General features: G+C 43.0%; 1 protein-coding gene across 5 annotated transcripts in view; it reads right to left on the reverse strand.

Annotated features, from left to right (window-relative positions):
- Positions 1-23,730, reverse strand: part of TLK1 (tousled like kinase 1) — a 163,477-nt gene that overhangs the window by 22,511 nt on the left and 117,236 nt on the right. For all 5 annotated transcript variants that reach the window (XR_010591303.1, XR_010591304.1, XM_065560762.1 and 2 more), the window contains exons 13-18: positions 17,474-17,571; positions 11,861-11,942; positions 10,852-10,943; positions 10,669-10,758; positions 4,333-4,502; positions 2,050-2,185 (exon numbers count right to left, since the gene is read on the reverse strand). Coding sequence is in view for 3 of the 5 variants with exons in the window: in XM_065560762.1 (XP_065416834.1) it covers positions 2,050-2,185; positions 4,333-4,502; positions 10,669-10,758; positions 10,852-10,943; positions 11,861-11,942; positions 17,474-17,571 (668 nt within the window). In the remaining 2 variants the exon portion in view is untranslated. The remainder of the gene's footprint in view (positions 1-2,049; positions 2,186-4,332; positions 4,503-10,668; positions 10,759-10,851; positions 10,944-11,860; positions 11,943-17,473; positions 17,572-23,730) is intronic.

Consider the following 23,730-nt stretch of genomic DNA (forward strand, 5'->3'; position numbering starts at 1 on the left):
TCCCGACACCCAGCTTCTCCCCCCCCAAAATTTCCCCACTAGTTGCTGTCCCAGCCCATCAGGGTAAGAAGCTGGCCCACTGGGACACTTTGTGTACTTAGGTTTACCTCCATGCCTGCAGACACGTGGTAAACAAACCATCTCAGCCTGCCAGCGGCTCATCCTGATGGCTCGGGAGCCAAAGTTGAATTATAGGGTCGGCTTATGAACAGGTCATAAAAATTTTCCATTTTTACTTATCCATCTTGCGGGGGGTCAGCTTATAAACGAACTGGCTTATGATCAAGTATATATGGTATTTATTTTATTTTTACAGTTCAAATATTTATAATAAAAATAAATATTGAGTACTGTACACTTTGTATTCTGTGTTGTAATTGAAATCAATATACTTGAAAAAGTGGAAAACATCCAAAATATTTATATAAATAGAATTCTATTATTAACAGCGCGATTAGTCACGATTAATTTTTTAAATCACTTGACAGCCCTAGATTTTTTGCCTTCCTCTACAGAGTCTGGGTGCGGGTCACTTGCTATGATTATTTAGTTGTATCTTATTTAATCATTTCCCTGTCACCGTGGGGGCCTTGAGCCCTGGTGCACCTTGGTCCCTCCTATTCGCTGACTGTGGCACTGAATAGGCTAGTCTCCTGTGGGTTGTAATATTTTGGTCTAATTTTGGTTGTTGGGTTTAACGTGCAGGTGCTGGATGGTGTTGGTGGCCTGTAATATACAGGTCAAGCTAGATGATCTGATGGTCCCTTCTGGCCTTAAACTCTCTAAGTAGCAGGAGAAGCAGGCACCCCCTCCACTTCCCACATATATTTTTCAAATAAATAGTCATATAAAGATATAAAACTCACCATGCCCTTCATAGATTTTGGACTTTTGCACAAAGTGAAAGGTCAGTGTGTGTTCAGTCTTACTTTTCCATAAGATTTTTACACTTGCGCTCATTTGGAAAATGTATTTAGACATGCATTTTTTTAAATGCTTTGTTCAGGACATGTGCTGCAATTTCACTGCACGTTAATGAAGTTTCAGGTACGCATGTGAGAAATGCCTAATTCTCAGAGGCCCTCCTAAGGGTCTAACCAAGTGCACAGATTTTAATCAACATACACAACACTGGAAAACACTCCATAACAGTTTTATACTGACACAGTATACATTTATCCTATATGTACATATGTAATAAAAATTGCCAAATATATATTATCCCTACACATATAGTATGGCTGGTCAGTTTTCCAGTCAACTGAACCTTTAAGACTAAGGGAATTATTTTAATATGTGTGTATATGTAGTCTGAAGAAGATAATGATCTGGGGATCTAAAGTTCTTGGAATTGATAACATTTCTCCCGGGAGGATTTCCCAGTGCTAAGCATCTATGCAAACCTATCGCCCTTGGAGGGCTGTCATGATCTTCCAAAAGCCAAGGGGTTTAATATATATTTTCTTCTTGGAAAACATGTTTATAACATTCTGAACTAAAATGGTGATTCTTTCAGAATGTTCAAATATATATCCTGGCTGCTGCCTTCCTGGAAGATTATGAGTGAAGTATAAACTGACTTCCACAGGAGAAGTAAAAATAGAAACATAGGAATTGCCATGCTAGAAGTAATCAAAGGTCCTCCTAGTCCAATTTCATTTTTCCAACACCAAACACTTTGGGGGAAAAAAAACTGATAATGAAACCCACATACTGCACCTAACTGTGCAACACTATGCTTTGAGCAAGGGTGATTCTTTCTTACTTCAACTGATCCCCAGATTTGAAAACAGATTAGCTAACGTATCTGTAGAAGTTATTTGTATTCCTATAAACATTTGATTATGTTATGCATCCTACAAAATTCAGTAATATTATGTTCCTTCAACACTAAGATCCACAGGCTAAATGTTGCACATAAATCCTTTTCCTTCCCCTATTTTACATTTGATGCTTTTAATCCTAGATATCTGTGTAAAACTGATTTTACATTATTGAAATTTGAACAATAAAAATTTAAATAACATATCTGTCCAAACTTAAAATTACCAATAAGTTCCTGCCCCTTGTGAAGTTAAGTCCATTCCATCCACACCATAGCTGTCATCATCCATTATTTTAGAGAGACCAAAATCAGTGATTTTTATTTCTCCACATGCTGTTCCATCTACTAGAAGGATGTTACCTAACAACAACAAAACATTATGAATATGCAATCTTATCACAAGAATACTAAATAAATGCTTCTTAATAGGTTCAATCTGCAGCAGTGCCTGACACAGCTGAAGCAGCTGAATACCACCTTTCTACCCTCCTCCCCAAACCATTTTGACCTCTGCGTGGCTCTAAGTTGCTCCCAACTGCAATGGCCCCCCAAGGGACTGATTGGGTAGCTGGGAAACACCAGATCACAGCAACCCTGGCCATGGTGCTTTTTCCCACTTATTGTCCTGAAAATATATTCTACCAGCACCACAGAATTCACAGGAAGCTGGTTAAACTGGCTTTAGGGACAGCCTCTATATGCTCCCCAAGAACAGTGCAAAGGGGCTGCAGATGGGCCAAGGATCTCTCCCTGTTTTTAAACTGCACAATGAATTTCTCATACTATTTTTGTTTTCCTTTAGCATTATACTTTATTCATTATTTAAACAAAATTTATTTTTTACCAATCTCTTTCAAAAATATTAAATTAAGAACATAAATGTCTTAATAAAAATATATTCAGAATTGCTCTATATGAGAACAGTCATCCCTGAAACTGTGCAAAAGAGCATGCATACCGTACAACTCTATCCTCTCTAAAAGAAAACCATGTTAACAGTTTCTTACTTATTAAGTGGTAGCTTGATGTTGTACGGCACACTACACAAACACCATCTTTGCCTTAAGGGGTTAACAATTTTAGATTCACAAAGAGAGTACTAACAAACTAGATGGCCAACTGAAGCCCCAAGGTAGAAGATGGTGTAAATCTTTAGTCTGTTTAAAATGGTCACACTAATTTTATTTACTCTATGCTGAGTCATTATTGGAAGACTTAATGGATGCAGTAAGACTTAAGGAGAGATTAGAATAAAGATGATGGTCATTAGACATGCAAGAAAAATTGGACTGTTGCAGGCATAAAGGGGCAGCATGGAAGAGGACATGAAGATGACAGCGGAAGGAGGAATCAAAGGGAGCAGCTAGGAAAGAGGTCCAATTATAGCAAAGGAGGACAACACTTGTATGCATGAGTGCAATTACACAGAGACTTTAGTGTGAAGACAAAAGCCTCAACTAAACGTAGGTGATGATAGCCAGTGAAAGGATCTGAGTAGACAAGGAAAATGCACAATAAAGGAAAATGATTTTCACAGCAGCATTCTGGAAAGATCAGAGGAGAAGGAAACAACAAATTATTTTCTTTGTATTTCTGAAGGTGTCCGTCATGTTCTCTGGATCTGTGATGGGGTGTCTGCCCCACACAGGCATAAAAGGGGTTAATCATGCCCTGTCCAGGAAGGAGCAATGGAAGTAAGTTCTCCCAGCAGCCCAGAGAGGCTGTTTGAAGTACAGCCAATTAGGGAGGAGATGCAGGGAGCAATCCAGGCCCCGAAGGCTCAGATAAAAGGGATCTGCAGGGCAGAGTAGGGTCAGTTGCTGCAGGGAGCCCAGCTGAATGCCCTGAGGTAAGGGCGAAGAAGGTGCTAGGGCCACGGGGAAGTGGCCCAGGGAAATATAGCAGCACTGATGGAGGTTATAGAGGAGCAGCAGGAGGCTGCTATTTGCTGCTATTTACTGAGTCCCTGGACTTGGGGCTGCAGTACTGAGTGGGTCTGGGTCCCCCCGCAACTTGTCACTGGGGAAGTGGCTCAACTGTTGGACAGAGATCCCCTCCTGGAAGCAGGAAACAAATGATGACCTAGCCAGAGGGCTGAGTTGAGAAGAGGATGCTGCAGTTCTGGAAGCTGAGAGAGGAGCCACAGGCGGGAGCAGAGACTGAGTGCCGGTGTGCAGACCGCAGATGTGGGTGTCTGCCTTGAGCTAATCCTCAGCATGACCAGGAGGAGGCATCAGTCTAGCAATGAGGGCTGCACCTTGTGACAGGTACTTACCCCATAAATTAAAATCACAAAATAATGCAAAATGACTAATGAGATGAGGCAAGTGATAGCCAAAGAATAGACAAAGATTTCAGTAGTAAAGATGTAAGAGAAATATAGATTTTGGAGATATTTAAGAAGAAATGACAACCAGAGGTTAATCTGAGATTTTCCAACATGGATTACAAATAAAATACGAGAGAACAAAATTATTGCATTTTCAGCTGTAACTTTTTTCATTTACCTGGCTTAAGATCATAGTGTATAATAGGGGGCTTGATCTCATTGAGATACCGTAGTGCATTTACTATTTGCATTACAATGGACCTAGCTTCTTTCTCTGACATCAGTTTATGTTGCTTGAGATAGAAATCCAAATCATTGCCTTCACAGTACTCCAACACCGTACAAAACCTAGAGTAAAAATTCAGAAATACAGTGTCAGATAAGGCAGAGTACAAATTGCCATCCAACTGCACAATCATATGAAAAAAAGTAAAGACTGATAATGACAAGTTAACAATTTCACGTATATGAATAAAATAATCTAGCTTTTTTAATGAAGGGAATCTGGCATAACTAATTAATTAAAAACCCAACATCGAAGCATTTGCATTCAACAGAAAAGAGACTACACAAATATTAGTGAGGCCATGTAAAAAAAAGACAGTTACCTTTCCCGTAACTGGTGTTCTTCGAGATGTGTTGCTAATGTCTATTCCACAGCAGGTGTGCGTGCTTGCCACGTGCACTGGTGCCGGAAGTTTTTCCCCTAGCAGTACCCATAGGGGAGCGCCACAGCGACCCCTGGAGTGATGCCTCCATAGCTCAGTATAAGGGGAGCCGCGTGCTCCCCCCACCCTCAGTTCCCTCTTGCCAGACAACTCCAATAGAGGGGAAGGAGGGTGGAATGTGAAATCGACATGAGCAATACATCTTGAAGAATGCCAGTTATGGAAAAGGTAACTGCCTTTTCTTCTTCGAGTGATTGCTCATGTGTATTCCACAGTAGGTGATTCCAAGCTATATCTGTTGGAGGTGGGTAGGAGATTACAAATTCTTGGGACGGAGCACAGCCCTGCCGAATCCAGCATCCTCCCTGGTTTGGGAGACAATTGCATAATGCGAGGTGAAAGTGTGAACTGAAGACCATGTAGCAGCCCTACAAATGTCCTGGATAGGGACATGGACCAAAAAGGCAGCCGACGAGGCCTGTATCGAGTCGAGTGCGCCTTCACAATTGGTGGCGGAGGGATTCCTGCCAAGCCATAACAGATATGGATGCACGAGGTGATCCAGTTGGAGAGCCACTGAGTGGAGATTGGCCGACCTTTCATGCGCTTGGCCGAGGCGATGAACAGTTGCAAGGACTTGCTGAATGACTTAGTCCGCTCCAGGTAGAAAGCCAGAGCCTGTCTCACATCCAGCGTGTGGAGGCGGCACTCCTCACTGGATGCATGGGACTTGGGTCAGAGGACTGGCAGAAAAATGTCCTGACCCATGTGATAGGCAGAGACCACCTTCGGGAGGAACAAAGGGTGTGGGCGGAGCTGGACCTCATCTTTATGAAACTCTATGTACGGGGGGCTCGGAAGTCAGGGCCCTGAGTTCCGAAACGTGTCTAGCTGACGTGATCGCAACCAGGAAGGCCACCTTCCACAAGAGGTGTGACTAGGAGCACGTGGCTAGCGGCTCAAACGGGAGCCCCATGAGACGGGCAAACACCACGTTTAGGTCCCACTGCGGGACAGAAGGCCTAAGATACGGGAAGAGACGATCCAACCCCTTAAGGAATCGGACAGTCATAGCATGGGAGAATACCATGTGGCCCGGCACCGGTGGATGGAAGGCCGATATGGCCACCAGTTGCACCTTGACTGACAAGGGCGCCAGGCCCTGGGCTCTACGGTGAAGGAGGTAGTCCAGAATAAACTGGAACGGGGCAGCCACCAGGGAAACGTCCCGCTCGTCTGCCCATCTGAAGAACTGAGACCACTTTGCCAAGAAGGCTTGGCACATGGAGGGTCGCCTGCTTTCTAGGAGGACGTGCTGAACCCCTTCTGAGCATGTCCTTTCCTCCCTACATAACCATTGAACAGCCATGCTGTGAGGTGGAGCGCTGCTAGGTTGGGGTGGAGGAGGCGGCCCTGCTCCTGGGAGAGCAGGTCCGGGCAGGACGGCAACGGCCGTGGCAATTACTAGGCCCGTGAGGGTCCTGTACCAATGCTGCCTGGACCATGCCAGGGCAATCAGAAGTACCTGGGCCTTGTCTGACTTGATCTTTTCCAGGACCTTGCCGATCAGTGGGAACAGGGGAAAAGCATAGAGGAACTGGCTTGACCAGGACAGCAGAAAGGCATCGGAGATAGCCCCCCATCCCAGGCCACCGTGGAGCAGATCCAGGGACAATGACAGTTCTGCCAAGCCATGAACAGGTCCACCTGGGGAGTTCCCCACTCTTGGAAAAGACTGTGCACACCCCTGGGTGGAGAGACCACTCGTGAAGAGAGGAGATGTCCCTGTGCAAGCAATCCGCCGGCGTTCCAGGCGTCCGGCAGATGGAAGGCCTGTAAGCAGATGTCGTGGGCTATACAAAAGTCCAACAGCCTGAGGGCTTCACAGCAGAGGGCAGAGGATTGGGCCCCGCCTTGTCTGTTGCTATAGAACATGGAGGCCGTGTTGTCCGTGAGAACCCTGACCACCCGGCCCTCCAGGTGCAAGTGGAAGGCCATGCACGCCAGCTGTACTGTCCTGAGCTCCTTGACGTTTATGTGGAGGGTCAGATCCTGAGCCGACCACAGACCTTGGGTCTGAACGTTCCCCACATGGGCACCCCCAGTCCCAGATCCGACGCGTCGGACACTAGATCCAGCGACGGGGCCCTGCCCCTGAACGGGACTCCTTGAAGCAGGTTTCTCGGGGAAGACCACCACCATAGGGAGGTGATCACTGGCTCGGGTATTGTCCTCCCTGGCCTGGGACAACTCCGAGACCAACCAGAGCTGGGGGGTCTCATCCTGAGTCTGGCATTACGGACCACATATGTGCACACTGACATGTGACCCAAGAACAGGAGGCACACTCTGGCTGTTGTCACCGAAAACCTTGTGACCGTGTCCATGAGACCCTTCAGGATCTCGAACCTGTCTGGTGGAAGGGAGTCTTTGGCTGATGAGGCGAACAGGACCGCCCCGATAAACTCTATGCATTGTAACGGGACTAACGTGGACTTGGTGTCGCTTTCCAACAGGCCCAAAGTGGTGCATGTGGACAGAAGGAGTGCCACCTGATCCCGCACCTGAAACCGGGAGCTGCCCTTGACCAACCAGTCGTCCAGATAGGGGAAGATCTGGACCCCCTGGCGCCTGAGGTAGACCACCACCACCGACATATATTTTGTGAATACCCTGGGGGCAGTGGCCAGGCCAAACGGGAGGACCATAAATAAGTAGTGTTCCTGTCCTACCATGAAATGGAGGAAGCGTCTGTGCTCCTCGAATATATGAATGTGGAAGTACGCATCCTGTAGATCGAGGGCGGTGTACCAGTCCCTGGGATCCAGGGAGGGGATGATGGAGGCCAGGGAGACCATGCGGAACTTGAGCTTCACCATGTACTGGTTCAGGCCTCGCAGGTCCAAGATGGGCCTGAGTCCCCCTTTGGCCTTCAGGATAAGGAAATAGTGGAAGTAGTACCCCTTGCCTTTGAACTCCCCAGGTACCACTTCCACCGCTCCTAGGCCCAGGAGCCACCCCACCTCCTGCTCGAGCAGAGCCTCATGCGAGGGGTCCCCCAGGAGGGATGGGGGTGGGGAGTGGTTGGGTGGGGAGGAAGTAAACTGGAGGGTGTAGCCCCAGGAGATGTGTTGAGTACCCATCAGTCCAAGGTCAGCCGCGACCACTCTGGTAGGAAAGCACAGAACCGATTGGAGAAGGGAAGCTTTATTGAAGGTGGATACCCGATGAGAACTGGCAGGGCGCCCCGTCAAAACTGCCTTTCCCCCCCATTTGCTTGACCTTGGAGAACCCAGGCTGGGTGGCAGGCCAAGACTGCCTCTGCGGGCACCTCTTATAATCCCACGAATTCTTATAAGGGGTCTTGTATTTTGAATGGGTGGCCTGAGCGGGAGTCTGCTGTCGCTTGAACTTAGGTTTAGTTGGAGCTGGAACATAGAGACCCAGAGTCTGGAAAGTCGTGTGGGAGTCTTTCAGGCCATGCAGCTTTCTATCCGTTTATTCCGCAAACAGAGCTTTGCCATCAAATGGGAGGTCCTTCAGGGAGGTCTGTGCTTTGCTGGACAGCCCAGAGAATAGGAGCCATGACGCCCTTCTCATAGACACCGTGGAGTCCATGGACCGCGCGGCCATGTCCGCTGCATCCGAACTGCTTGCAGGGTTGCCCTCGCAGCAGCTGTGCCCTCCTCCAGAGGCTTTGAACTCCTTCCTGTGGCGCTCCTGGAGGGAGTCTTTGAACTTGGGCAGGGAGCCCCACAGATTGAACTCATACCGGCCCAGAAGAGCCTGGTGGTTCACCACTCGTAACTGGAAGCTCGAGGACGAGTAAATTTTTCTTTCAAAGAGTCCAGCCTCCTCGAATCTTTATTTATTTTTCGGGGTAGGAGCTGGTTGGCCCTGCCGTTCCTTGTGGTTGACCGACTTAACCAGCAGGGAGTTAGGAGCAGGGTGGGTGTATAAGTATTCATGCCCCTTGGCGGGGACAAAGTACTTGCGTTCCACTCTCTTAGAGATGGGGGCCAACGAGGCCGGGGTTTGCCACAGAGCATTTGAAATTTTCACCACCCCTTCGTGGAGAGGCAAGGCCATCTGGCCCGGTGCCAAGGAGGACAGTATATTAAACAGAGAGTCTGAGGGCTCCTCCATCTCCTCTGCTTGGAGATGGAGGCTTGATGCCACCCTTTTTAAGAGTTCTTGCTGGGCCCTAAAATCCTTCTGCAGGATGGAGGGAGGAGGGGCTGTAACTGCTTCATCTGGGGAGGGTGAGGAGGCCGGCACAGTATTCTGTGTCCACTGGCACCGGAGAGTCCACCACCTGGTCGGTCTCCAGGCACGGTGCCGAGGACGTACATCCCACCGACTCCTTCCTTGGAGGTCTGGAGAGGGAGGCCGATGGTCCTTCTGAAGCTCCGGCCACCAAGCGAGCCCCCACCAGGTGCTGCTTCGGGGGCCACGGTGCCCACTGGTACTGTTGGGCTGGCCACGTGGCCGGGTGCCACTGCACCTGCTGTGGCACCAGCGGAGTCGGCTTTTTGGCCTGGCGGGCCTGGCCCATCAATGGACGACTATGAAGGGAGGCCGGGCTGACATACGACCTGTCGCTGTCCCTGGACTGGAAGGAGCGTCGGCAACGATGCCAACCACGGGACTGCGATCCCGATGTGGAGGACCGTTACTGTCAGTAACAGCTGCTCCGTGATCGGCGCCGGTGGATGAACCCGCGATGGTGAGACGACAGTGATCGATGCCCACGGCTGCAGAGATGGTGCAGTGGCGACGTCCTGGAGCGGGACGCTGAACAGGACCGATGTCAACGTTTGTGCCATGACCGGCTGCAATAGCCCTTCCGAGACGAGGACCTTTGACATCGTCTGCCTTGATCCCGTCAGTCTTCACTCCTCGAGGCAGAGCAGCGTTGAGAGTCTCGGTCAGACAGAACCCAACCAGACAGCCTGGTGGGCGTCAAGAGCAATCCATGTGGACTTTGCCCTGAACAGAGGCTGGGCGGCGAACCGCATCGGGAACTAACTAACTAACTACAGGTAACATACATGGAATGAACAAGCAGTTTTGGGGATGAGCTACAGCAGAGCAGTTCCAAAGCACCTTCACTGGCGGCAAGAAGGAACTGAGGGTGGGAGGAGCGGGCAGTGCCCCTTATACCGCACCATGGAGGCACCGCTCCAGGGGTCATTGGTGCACTCCCCTACAGGTACTGCTAGGGCAACAACTTCTGGCACCGCTGTACATGGCGAGCACGCACACCTACTGTGGAATACACATGAGCAATCACTCAAAGAAGAACTTTCCTTTTTGCATACTTAGACAAGTTTCTTGATAACAAATGTAGTGTAATCTCTTACAGTGAAATTCTGTGCTGGGTCTCTTAAAGGCGCAGCCCAAGGGAAGCATGGTAGTGGTTAAGGAAACTCCTAATCCTGGCCTCCACAGGGAACTGGAGAAGCCCCTGGTATAATTAAGACAGCCCCGGAGGTCTGTCTATGTTGCAGTAGCTTCCCTGGACTGTCCTATGGACTACAGTGCTACCTGGACTCACTTGCAGTACTGTGTGCTGCAATCCATCCCAACACGTCCCTTATACGAGGGTGTCCCCAGAAAGCAGCCTTACGACTGTCTTCCACAATGTCTGCAGCATGGGGAATTTTCCTCCAGACAGAATTGGGGCTTTTAGAGCCCCTTTACATTATTGCTCCAGTCATTTTAGACAACGAGGCGAGAGCTGAGGTGAGGATGTCACCCTTAGTGTTAAATACAGTCTTCATTTTAATATAAGTAAGGTATTAAAAATACTTGGAATGTTCTAAAATCAGTGTCATTTCACTTACGTATCTGTATCTAGGGAGAAGTAGTCATAGAGTTTAACTATCCTGGGATGATCCAGTTCTTTGTGTATTCTATACTCTCTGCAGGCATGTCTAAAAGAAGATGTTTAAGACATTTGTTAACTTTCCATGATCACCAGAACACAGTTCAATTTATCACAAGAATCCTAAGTCATTAATATTTACTTGTGGTAGTTTTCCTTCTTCTCATCTCTCCAGCTTTTGTTAAGTTGGTGTATTTTCACAGCAGCGTATCTTTGTTCATAAAGATCAAAAGCCTAGAAAACCAGAAATGGGACAATTACAACCAAAGATGACAAAAAACAACACTCAAAGATCCAAATTCAGCATATAATCCACAGATCTACAGACAAATTAAGCAAAATGAAACTATACAGATGTGCTATAGAAAAACACTTCATAATCATGAAGACAGTTAATTTGAAGTACACAAACTTTATTATACAAGCAATACGACATGCAGTTTGTAGAACCATGGTGTTGCATTAGATAGCTTATCATAACATTGACAATTTTGTTCTACTTTCCTCAGATATTTTCTTATCAAGCAAGACTTCTGCCAATTTTATATTCAGAAAAATAAATGTATCCAGAGAAGCTATGACTAACCAAGAGGTTACATCTATGTTTGGGTTCATAAAGGCTCATTTCAGTGGCAAGCTCTCCCTTCTATGGCTGGGGTTAATTATCCCAGTCCAGAAGGACTAAAACATTTTTAAAATTTGTACCACAAGTCCCTAATTTTCCAATTTGCTGTAATGCATTTTCCTTAGTGTACATATCAGCAAGTCTACAGTCACAATACTGGCTTCTTCCCTATTACCAATGGAGCCTTCGTCTACTGATTATATAAGTATGATCAGTGATGCTCAGCTCAGTGATGCTCTCTGTGCACCCATGACTCTCTCCCCGCCTTGCCCTTCCTTGCCAGGAGATGATCAAAAAAAAGAAGCAACAAGCTACAAGCCAAACAAGCTACAATCCAAAAACTAGCCAACAAGCAACTCACAAGCCACTTAAGCCAAAAACAAGCCCAATTTCTGTATTTTTTTCATGGGTTTGGCATGTCTAATTAGAACCCTCTTAGTCCGGGAGATCAAAAGTAAGAAAATTATATATATATAAACGTATGTGGCTATGAAATATTACATTAGCAGACCAAAATACAGATTACCTTATATACTTCACTGAAGCCACCTCGACCAAGTAAATGAAGTAACAAATATCGTTCATTTAATGTGGGATGATCTTTGAACCTTAAAAAGAAAGTAGGAAGAATTCAAGTAACTGTTTGAGATAAATTTCAAGCTCTACTCTAGGTCCCTTCATATTATTTTAACCTAATTTATCTAAGTAATTTTTTATAAGAAAAAAGCCCTGTTCAGTAATATTCTACTAAATTTTATGGCAGCACAGTGTAATATAGCTATGCAGTTTTTAAAATAGTAAATTAATGTTTTCATTCTATAATATCAAATCAACAACTGCTACCAAACACTGCCATTCAGCCACTTAGTTTTGTTCAAGTCTTTTTTTTTTTTTTTGCATTTTTGAGAGATTATGAAAAAAGTCTTAAGTTTTACCATTAAGCTTTTAACTATTTATATTTTTACTATACGTGAGTTGAGTCCAATGTGAAACAAAATTTCAGCTAGAACACTGTCTGGGAAACAAGTGTTCTAGCTACTTTTGATTTTCAAATTTTATTGGATCAGTAACAAGACAAATTATATTTTCTATTTGCATTTTACATCTAGTTCCAGTTTCTTGTTTGTTTTCAAAAGAAAAACAAACCCAAAATATTTCTTAACATTCCTTTTTCCCTTTCCCTCATCCCTCAGTTTAGCCTTTGTCCCATATACTACGCCTGGGGTCGGCAACCTTTCAGAAGTGGTGTGCTGAGTCTTCATTTATTCACTCTAGTTTAAGGTTTCGCGTGCCAGTAATACATTTTAACGTTTTTAGAAGGTCTCTTTCTATAAGTCTATAATATATAACTAAACTATTGTTGTATTTAAAGTAAATAAGTGTTTAAGAAGCTTCATTTAAAATTAAATTAAAATGCAGAGCCCCCCAGACTAGTGGCCAGGACCCAGGCAGTGCAAGTGCCACTGAAAATCAACTCGCGTGCTGCCTTTGCCCATCGCTGATCTAAATGGACAGTCCATGTAGATTTCGCCCTTTCTGGCTCCCATCTCTCCCTGCAATATTGATCCACACAAACGCCCCAGATACTTTTCAAGTTCAGAAGACGGTAGCATGTGCGTTTAAGAGGAAAAGCAGCGACTGAACCAGCAAACGGGGGGGGGGGGGGGGGGGAGGGGAGACAACACTGCTACTGCTCAGCTGCAACTCCTGACATGAAACGGACAAAGCAGGGACTGGAGCTCTCACAAGTGGCCCTTCAGACCCGGGTCCCTGCTGCCCAAAAAACTCATATGGCTGCTTCTAGGGACCACTGCGCTCCCCACTGCCTTCCCCTTTGAGATGCAGATCCCCTGCGATGCAAGACCTACCCAGATCACTCCACAGTTTGAGCATTTTAAACCTGAACTCTCCTGGGGGCTGAAAGCTGCCCAGAAGGGGGGCCACTCTCGCCTGAACTGAAGTGCCACTGTGTTAGGATACACAGACACAGCAAGAGCCTCCCTGTCTCCATCTGGCTCTTTCCAGAGGCTGCAAAACCCCTCCAACCCCACCACTGCCCAGCTCCCTCCTGGGCTGATGCAGTGCCAGAGAAGGGAAGAGGAGAGTGGGAGCATGAGGCGGCAGCGGGGCCATACAAAGAGCGGGGCCAGTTGCGACTCGCGGTGCCTTGCACCAGTCCAGGCTCCCCCTTTAAAGTGCAGGGGCCAGGAGAGAATCACACAAGCCGCTCATGCAGTATCTGGGAGCCCTAACACAGCTGCTTCGCAGAGCCCAGTCCCCCCAGTGCTCTCTGAGCCCCGTGGGCAGGGGCTTTGGAACTCACATCCAAGATCACCGAGGTGCCTTTCCGCTGCCCTTGGCCGGCGGCTGCCTGCCCTTCCTGGAGGAACTCCCTGTCGGAGAGCAGTGGGCTGAGTGGGGCCGGCAGCCGGTACCACTCAGCCCACCGCTGGCCTGGGGTCCCAGCCACTGGCCCGCTCAGCCTGTTGCCAGCCTGGGGTTTCTTTCACCCAGGCCGGCAGCAGACTGAGTGGGGCCGGCAGCCGGGACCTCAGCTGGCAGCAGCGTGCCATTAAAAATCGGCTCCCGTGCCATCTTTGGCACGCGTGCCATAGGTTGCCGACCCCTGTACTACAGGAAGACAAGACACCAGGAAGATGGTTTAATTAGGCTGCAACTTTAAGTAACCCACCTGGGACCTATTTGGCTATAACTTGTCCAGCAAGGTCACCCTTTCTTGATAATCTGTTCTACCCATACCAACAGCCTCCTACCCCATAAACATGCTAGGACCGTACCACCTTCCCTCATACAAGGATAAAGGGAGTGGAGAAGAGGGGGTTATATCATTACTATGCCAGACATTAGGAGCGCCAACCTCATTCTCCACTTTCTTTACGAGATGCCTTCTCCTAATCCACTTCCAATTCCAGTGCATCAGGGAAGCGGACCACTTTGGAACAATTACCTGCACTGCACACCTATCAAGTTGCAATAAAATTAATTTTACAACCTACCCCACCTTACAGGTCCCTGGGCTGCTGAGAGGAAGTTGAAAAATTTACTTTGCCCAAGCCAAACTTCACTGAGGGAAAATTTCCTTCCTTCCCAGCCCCAAAACTAGTGATACTCACAGTAAGGCCCGAAAATCCATTCTTAGTCTAATCCCAGGAGGAGGGAGGGGAAGCTTTCCTTCAGCACAGAATGGCATCCCAGGGCAGGGTTTATAATTCCTCCCTTTGGATACAAAGGAGACAGAGGCTTATGCTGCACTCTTCTGTCCAACCAATGAGCCACAGAGCTCCTCCACAAGCCCATAAGAAGGCTAAGTATCCATAAGGAGGAGAGGGCTCATGTACAAGTTCTTAAAAGGGCCAAGGGTTTTCTTTCTCCTGCTGGCCCAGACAAAGCATGTCCCTGCTGCCCAGAGGCTGACGGGGGAATGGGAATGAATTGATTATCTTTTTGCCAAAATGTGGGATTTCCTAAATTTGTATCTGTAGCACTGTATATTATTGTAATATGTTTCTTCAACAATGAATTGTGGCAATTCTTTAATTTTTTTTTATAGCATCCTGTTCTTAACAATCATATGTGCAAATCATCAGCCTTTTTGAATCCGTTCATTTCCCACTAACATTTTCAGGTTGTTGGGCTTAGCTATCTTCTACCATAGACCTCTTCCCACCCACTCAAAACTAACAAGGGTAAAGTAGTCCTAGTATTTGTGCTAGGAGAAAGTCCATTTGTCCATGTTCATACTGTAACAAACTCCCTGAATCCATCAGGCTTTTTAAGATGAGACAGGGGATGTGTATTTCTCCTTCATAAAATGTGCAATTTTGTTTTTAACTGTTGATCAGATGAGTACAGAGGTTATGACAGAGATCCATGATAAGAATAATCCTAATAGGTATGATTCTTGTATTTGTTGTAGCTCAGGGGTAGGCAACCTATGGCACGTGTGTCGAAGGCGGCACGTGAGCTGATTTTCAGTGGCACTCACACTGCCTGGGTCCTGGCCACCGATCTGGGGGGCTCTGCATTTTAATTTAATTTTAAATTAAGCTTTTTAAACATTTTAAAACCCTTATTTACTTTACATACAACAATAGTTTAGTTATATATTATAGACTTATAGAAAGAGACCTTCTAAAAATGTTAAAATGTATTACTGGCACGCAAAAACTTAAATTAGAGTGAATAAATGAAGACTCGGCACACCACTTCTGAATGGTTGCCTACCTCTGTTGTAGCTGGAGCAATGTATTTCTCATCAGGAGTACTGCGACCTTTAACCAAATCTTCTTACAATTGTGCGCCCACCATGTGTGTATTACAAATCCTTTCACCACATTGTTTCCAGCATAGTGGTGAGACACTGCAATGTACTTTTCTCTCTCTGATCTGGGACTGCTTCCTTATAGTTTTCTGCAGAATTTATGTAAGGCCTTGCATGTTAGGGTTTGCCAGTAGCTGGGTTTTTATGTTTATATACAAGTGTGGGTTGGAAGTATTTTGGCATAGCCACAGTAACATGTAGTTACTAGAAGTAACAAGTACATTACTATCTACTGTGACCATCTATAAAACACCAAAAGTTTCATTTCTCATTATCAAAATGTATTTGTCTGTTCACGAAAACTTTTGTCTAAGGAAAACAAAACACTTTAAAAGCAGATGGTGATATATAAGTAAATATCACCAACCCAATTCAGGGTATCAGATATAACAGTGGGGTTGATTTCATGGATCTAGGGACACAGTGTCCTCCAGGAGCACCAGAAGCAGAGGATCCAATCTATTTGTTAAGCTACTTCCATCCGCCCAACACACACATACACAAGATAGGAAGTTTTTCATTTTCCAACACAGAATTTATAATCATTTACTGCAGAAAATCAGCACTGAAGTACATGGACTCCTAGAGAGCCTGTGTAACAGGTGCTGTTCTCAATTTCAGAACAGGAAGCATAGTTGGGGCTTTCCTACTCAGGTACTATGGTTGCCAACCCTCCAGGATTCGTCTCTCCAGGAATTAAAGATTAATCTTTAATGAAAGACTATGTCATGTGATGAAACCTCCAGGAATTCATCCAATCAGAATTGGCGACCACACCAGGTACTATTGCATAGGATAGCCCAAACCTGCCATTCTCCAAGAAACAGTAATTTCCTTCTTGTTGATCCTGTTTTTTATTTTAAGTATGCTTTCTTCTTAAGTTAACCAAATGTTCAGTTCAGCTGAGTTATATACATTGGACAGCTACCTAACGTCTAGAATTTTTGTCTTTATAAAGGACAACATTGTGACATTGGTTTTTATGCAAAACATCAATGTCAGTTACTTCTTGAATCCAAAATAGTGGCAAAATATGGCCCTAACGCTACAGCTTCACAGCAATCACAATTTTCCCAGCATATGGCAACCATTAAAAATATTATAGATTAAAAATTCATCCAATTGTGGGCTTTAACACTTTTGGAAGTGCTGAAACCATATATGTATAGTTTCATTATATCCAAGAGTAAACATAAAATTGAACTTTCTGTATCCTCTACCATTATAGAGTTGTTCACTTTACCCAGTTATGTAATATATAGAGTCACAGTTAATTCTAGATGCACGTTTTATCTTACAATAGATTGCCACACAAATTCAAATGTTGCAATAGATATCAGTAACATATACATGACTTAGTCATTTGCTTTTCTGTGCTTTCTGGAGCTTTGATAAATATGTGAACAATACTGCAATAGAGCTGAATCTAGTGTTACACCAACATAAAATTTCTGCAAGTGCATCAAGATTTCACCAAGTTTATAGGCATTACTTTCAGATGAGTGGGTTGCTTTAGACTCCCCTATAACTATTCTTTATGTCAGAACTGTGATGTAGCAAGTTTTAGATGGTCTGCATTTTCAGCTCTATATGCTCAATCCCTCATATGCCCTGTAAATTATATTATAACCATTATTTTTAGGTAAAATTAGTCCATTTAAGACCAGATAAATATAAAAACGGAGAACACCTAATAAAAAGTTATAATATATCCTGTTCAATTTTGGTGAATGTAGTTTTTAAAACTATATTAGGTTTTTAAGAATAAACATGCAAAATTAAAATCTAGTGGCTTACTGTGAATTATCTTCATTGTTTATTCTTTTGAGTTCTCGTATGTGAAGATTTCTAACTCTTTCCAAACGTTCGAGTTCTGCTTGTATTTCGGCTTCTTCCTGCAGATGAAATGAATGAACTATAAAAGCTCAATTTACTCACTGTTTGAAAAGGATATTTTTACCCAGGCATCAATACTGGTAGTGATGGAAGAACGTTACATTACAAAACCCTGCTGAACCAGAAAATAGAACTGCTTTTCTTTTAAGGCTGGAAAAATTCAGAGACAAAGCATAAGCCTATTTCAAGGAATCCTCCTCTCCATGAAATCTATAAGTAATGGGATGTTCAGTTTTGTCCTGCACTGTGGGGATATTATTCAAACTGAGTGGCAGCTGGTTTTGTACCTCAGCCAGGGAGAGAGATTATCTGGGTCTAAAATTGATGTACAGTGTGAAAAAAATTGAGATATGTGCAGTTTTAGAAAAGATGCTTTAAAATATTTTAAAGCTCAAGTGTGAAACAAAGCAAGACTATGCAAGAATATTCATAATAATTTAAATATTATTTAGTTAAGCATTTGATCTGTAACACTGATCAAAGAATTTTTTTTAGTTTCAGAGTTCTCCCATTTATGTTATCAAGATCACAAATGCAGAATGTATGTTGTCAAAGTTTTATGGCGGGATTTTCAAAAGCACCAAGGTGAGTCAGGAGCAAAACCTCTAATTAGGCACTTTTGAAAATCTTATCTTTACTCTACATACTTGCCTATTCAAACATCCTTGAGTTACAATTCATTTATATCAGTGATACTCAGACAGAGGCTCACAAGCCACAAGTGGCTCTTCAATGTGTCTCTTTAATGCAGCTCTTTGCAGCACATGATATTAAAACACCATGTGACTGGTTAATAACTTAGATTGGTTAATAATTAAATCAAAATGCTTTTACTATGTTATTAACCAATTAAGTTATCAATTTGCACTGAGTTATTAACTTATTTGCTTTGAGAATTTATATATATACGAAAAACAATTAATTCACACTGTTGTGGTTCTCTTGAATATCACTGATTTATATCCCATAGTACAAGTACACAATTTAATGGTGCTTAACTTACAGAAAGATAGATATTTATAATTGATGTTCTAGCATCAGTAAACATGCTTCCTACAAGTAGAAAATGAGTTTAACAAGTTTGAAATTTAACTTAAATATAAAATCATTGCACCAGCATCATCATCTTATTACTATGACTACTGTGCTGACAATGGAATACACCCTTTATTAGCTTTCTTAGTGTTCCAATCCAGTAGTATTTTGCATACATCTCAGATTAAGGCATTCCTAAACTATTTCAGAATAAGCACTGTGAAAAGAAAGTTTAGAACTTTATTACTACTTTCAAAGAAAGGTAGATACAAAAAAAAATTCAGTATTTTTACATTTTTGTCCTAAAACGACAACAAAAATCACACTGGTATGCCCTCTATCCACCTTTCACACATGTTGTAATGTCTAGCATGAGAATTGGGTATGAACAAGGCTGTTATATTTAACTTAGCCAAATTGGGAGTCAAGGATTTTGAGAATTTCTGAGCAGCAGTGAGAAGTGCTTTTAAAATATGGATCCTCAAAAGAACAGAGAAATGGTATCTGAAATCCTGTTTATGTTAATAAAGAATAAACATCATACAACCTGAAAATCAATACTGGCAGATAATGAATTATTCATTTAAAAAATAGGTGAATCAGTCTATAATTTTTTCTTTATAAACAAAAGAATTGTGAAATGTTAATGAAAGTTATTTAGCATAGTGTCTACATTATATTTTATCCATTGACATACTGTGTTCTTAAGAACGGCCATACTGGGTCAGACCAAAGGTCCATCTAGCCCAGTATCCTGTCTTCCAACAGTGGCTAATGCCAGGTGCTCCAGAGGGAATGAAAAGGTAATCATCAAGTGATCCATTCACTGTCGCTCATTCCCAGCTTCTGTCAAACAGAGGCTGGGGACACCATCCCTGCCCATCCTGGCTAATAACCATTGATGGACCTATCCTCCATGAATGTTCTAGTTCTTTTTTGAACCCTGTAACAGTCTTGGCCTTCACAACATCCTCTGGCGCAAAGTTCCACGGGTTGATCGTGCATTGTGTGAAGAAATACTTCCTTTGGTTTGTTTTAAACCTGCTGCCTATTAATTTCATTTGGTGACCCCTACCATGATTTTATAGACCACTATTATATCCGCCCCCAGTCGTCTCTTTTCCAAGCTGAAAAGTCCCAGTCTTATTAATCTCTCCTCATACGGAAGCCGTTCCATACCCCTAATCATTTTTGTTGCCCCTTTCTGAACCTTTTCCAATTCCAATACATCTTTTTTGAGATGGGGCGACCACATCTGTATGCAGTATTCAAGATGTGGGCGTACCAGGGATTTATACTGAGGCAATATGATATTTTTTGTCTTATTATCTATCCCTTTCTTAATGACTCCCAACATTCTGTTCGCTTTTTTGGCTGCTGCGGCACATTGAGTGGATGTTTTCAGAGGACTATCCACAATGACTCCAAGCTCTCTTTCTTGAGTGGTAACAGCTAATTTAGACCCCATCATTTTATATGTATAGTTGGGATGTTTTCCAATGTGCATTACTTTGCATTTATCAACATTGCATTTCATCTGCCATTTTGTTGCCCAGTCACCCAGTTTTGAGAGATCCTTTTGTAGCTCTTCGCAGTCTGCCTGGGACTTAACTATCTTGAGTAGTTTTGTATTATTTGCAAATTTTGCCACCTCACTGTTTACCCCTTTTCCCAGATCATTTATGAATATGTTGAATAGGACTGGTCCCAGTTCAGACCCCTAGGGGTCACCACTATTTACCTCTCTCCAGTCTGAAAACCCTTTGTTTCCTATCTTTTAACCAATTACCAATCCATGAGAGGACCTTCCCTCTTATCCCATGACAGCTTACTTTGCTTAAGAGCCTTTGGAGAGAGACCTTGTCAAAAGCTTTCTGAAAATCTAAGTACACTATATCCACTGGATCCCTGTTGTCCACATGCTTGTTGACCCCCTAAAAGAATTCCAGCAGATTGGTGAGGCATGATTTCCCTTTATAAAAACCATGTTGACTCTTTCCAAACAAATTATGTTCATCTATGTGTCTGACAATTTTGTTCTTTCTTATAGTTTCAATCAGTTTGCCTGGTATTGAAGTCAGGCTTACTGGCCTGTAATTGTCCGGATCACCTCTGGAGCCCTTTTAAAAATTGGCGTCACATTAGCTATCCTCCAGTCATTTGGTACAGAAGCTGATTTAAATGATAGGTTACAGAGTACAGTTAGTACACCTCTACCCCGATATAACGCTGTCCTCGGGAGCCAAAAAATCTTACTGCGTTATAGGTGAAACCAAGTTACATCGAACTTGATTTGATCCGCCGGAGCACGCAGCCCTCCCCCCACCCCCCGGAGCGCTGCTTTACTGCGTTATATCCGAATTCATGTTATATTGACTCACGTTATATCGGGGTAGAGGTGTAGTTCTGCAATTTCAGGTTTGAGTTCCTTCAGAACTCTTGGGTGAATATCACTTCATAATTGTGACAATACAATGTGTGCTTCTGCCAGATTACTGAGCACCATTGTTTCCACAGAACTAGACTTGCATGAAGTGGGGGGGAGTTGACAGCCTTGCCTCAGTGGAATGACCCACTAAGGGAACAGAATACCTTTCTTTGCAACTACAAGCTTATAATGTGAAACATTAGAATAAATTTATTGGTAAACTGATCTATGCTTGTTCAACAGAAAATGTCAGAGACCATGTTTTCATATTTTCCCTGTACTGTTTGTTACATGCTTCCACTCTAGACAGTTCTGCTTAGAAAATTTAAATTAATTGGAACATAATTTAGAAAGAATGAGAATACCTTACTCTAGAATAACTGCCTCTTTGGTTAACCTTTATAATTACAAAGTGGATTGGAAATCAATCCATACACAAAAGCAAGTCATTATGGAATTACTCTAAGATGACACCCACTAAGAAAAATGTCTCCTAGGAAAGAAGTGTTACCTATACGCATAATTGACTCAAAACTATGTTGTTACTATCTGGAATATAAATTAAATTAGTATATCTCCAATAGTCTTAAGACACAGATCAATCAGAAGACTGCCAATGGAATCAACAATCTCTCCCCATGACAGACAAGGCAAAAAACTATCTGCAAGATAAATTTTCATTCTGATAAGAAGGACCAAATCCCCAATTTTCAGCAGCTGGCTAGTGCAAGATGCCTCTTTTGCTGGCAAAACTAAGTCAAGTATTTGCTTTTCCTAGTATATAATACTATTTGCATTTTCCTGTTTGTATGTTGTTAACAAGCAAATTTTTTCATATTTAGCTTCACCCTGGCCGCTCTCAGGTGAATACCCTGAAATAATATGCAGCTTCTCATAAGCCATTAGTCTTCTATAAAGAATTTGACACACACCCCTTCTTAAAAAAAACCATTTGTTTCTTCTTGTCCCTGTTATTCTCAGAGACTACAAGGACGGGGGAACCTATTATTGCTTCTTTTGGATTTCTGTTCATATATTATGCAATTCAGGGGTCCTCAAAATGTGGTTCATTACACCAGCGTTAGTCCAAAGAGAACTGGCTGGTCTCACAGTTTCCAGATGTTACTTCAGACACTAAGGTTTTGAATACCTGTAAACAGGAAAGAACCAGCTAAGCTCTCTCTCCTGCAGGTCACTGCTATGTAAAAAGGTAAGAACAAGAACCATGAGGATCTAGCAGGAGAGAAATTTCTTGAGGAACTGGAGAACAAGAGGACCATTTGTAAGCACCACACCCAAGGAGCAAAGAAAGGAGCAACATGAAAGCATTTAGAGAGTGAAGGGAAGGAGGACCAGGCAGCAAAGAACCAGATGGAGAGAAGGTATGCAGATGGAAAGAAGGAAGAGTTATGGCAGCAGAGAAACACATACCAAGAGAACACTAGTACATGAGAAGAACCAATAAAAGTGAAGATAAAATGAAAAGCAAAAAGGAGACTATTTTTTCTAAAAAAAGGACATCTTTATCACATTATAGAGTTACAAATAAATATTTTTCTAATATTACTTTTTACAGACAGACACACAGAGACTTATTCTGCCACTGATTAATTTAGCTTTATTTTTAAACTGAGCCATTAGTGAACATGGACATATACTTGCTTATATACAGAATTAAAATGTACAAAATATAAATAGAATAATGTATATATAAAATCAATGAAAAGACAAGTCTAGAAACTTTGAGTTTTGGTGTGAAAAATAAAATCTGAAAATCTACATTTATTTTTGTTTTAAACTAGAAGTCCCACTTCGGTGATTTTGACAATTTCCTTGACTTACAATTAATTTTAATATGAAGTAAATGGAGACACTTTAGTGAAACTTCAAAATGTCTACCTGCAAAAAAACTATCAGTAGACACATATACATTGGATTTAACCTTTCATTTTAGTTCTCCTGTGTTGCTGCATTAGCTTCAACCAAACTACTAGACCAGGTACATTACTCAATTCTAAAATTAAACACAGAATTATTTACAAGTAAAATAGTTTATAATTTTTAAGCATATGCTTAGCTTTTCTCATTTGAATGGCCCCTCTGTATAACAAAGGAACTGCTCACATGAGTAAAGTTAGGCATGTGTGCAAATCTTTGTAGCAGTGGGGCCTTAAATGCTTTTTTAACAATCTATCTATGACAACTCAACTGTTGCTGAGTCACTGACTGACAAGAAGCGTTTCCTCACAAGAATGAAGTCTGAAAACATGCCTGCTCCAAGAATAGTAAGTGTTTCCAATTTGCTTCTTAACCACAAGAACAGAGTCAAATACATTTATCTTGATTAATTAAAACTAAATATATTTTCTTCTATTGTTCAAGAAAAATGTTTAGAAAACAAATAAAAAGTAACCATGCCAAGACAGAAATGAATGTAGAAAAAACAGTGATATTGGAAAATGTAGATCAGACGCCCAGATCACTGAGGCCATTAATGGTACTCTGTCAAGCAGCAATGAATAATAACTAAGCCTGAGTTTTTGTGTTTAATGCCTCTACTAATGAAATTATGAGGTGATATGTATTTTAACATCCCCCTTTTCTTCCTTTGTGACACCCTTTTGGCATTTCCTGGCTGATTGAAGCTATTCCAGAATGTGACAAATACCAAAACTGTCACTGCAACCTAGTCTAT

This window comes from Chrysemys picta, chromosome 11 (genome assembly GCF_011386835.1).
Source record: "Chrysemys picta bellii isolate R12L10 chromosome 11, ASM1138683v2, whole genome shotgun sequence".
Classification (NCBI taxonomy): Eukaryota; Metazoa; Chordata; order Testudines; family Emydidae; genus Chrysemys; species Chrysemys picta.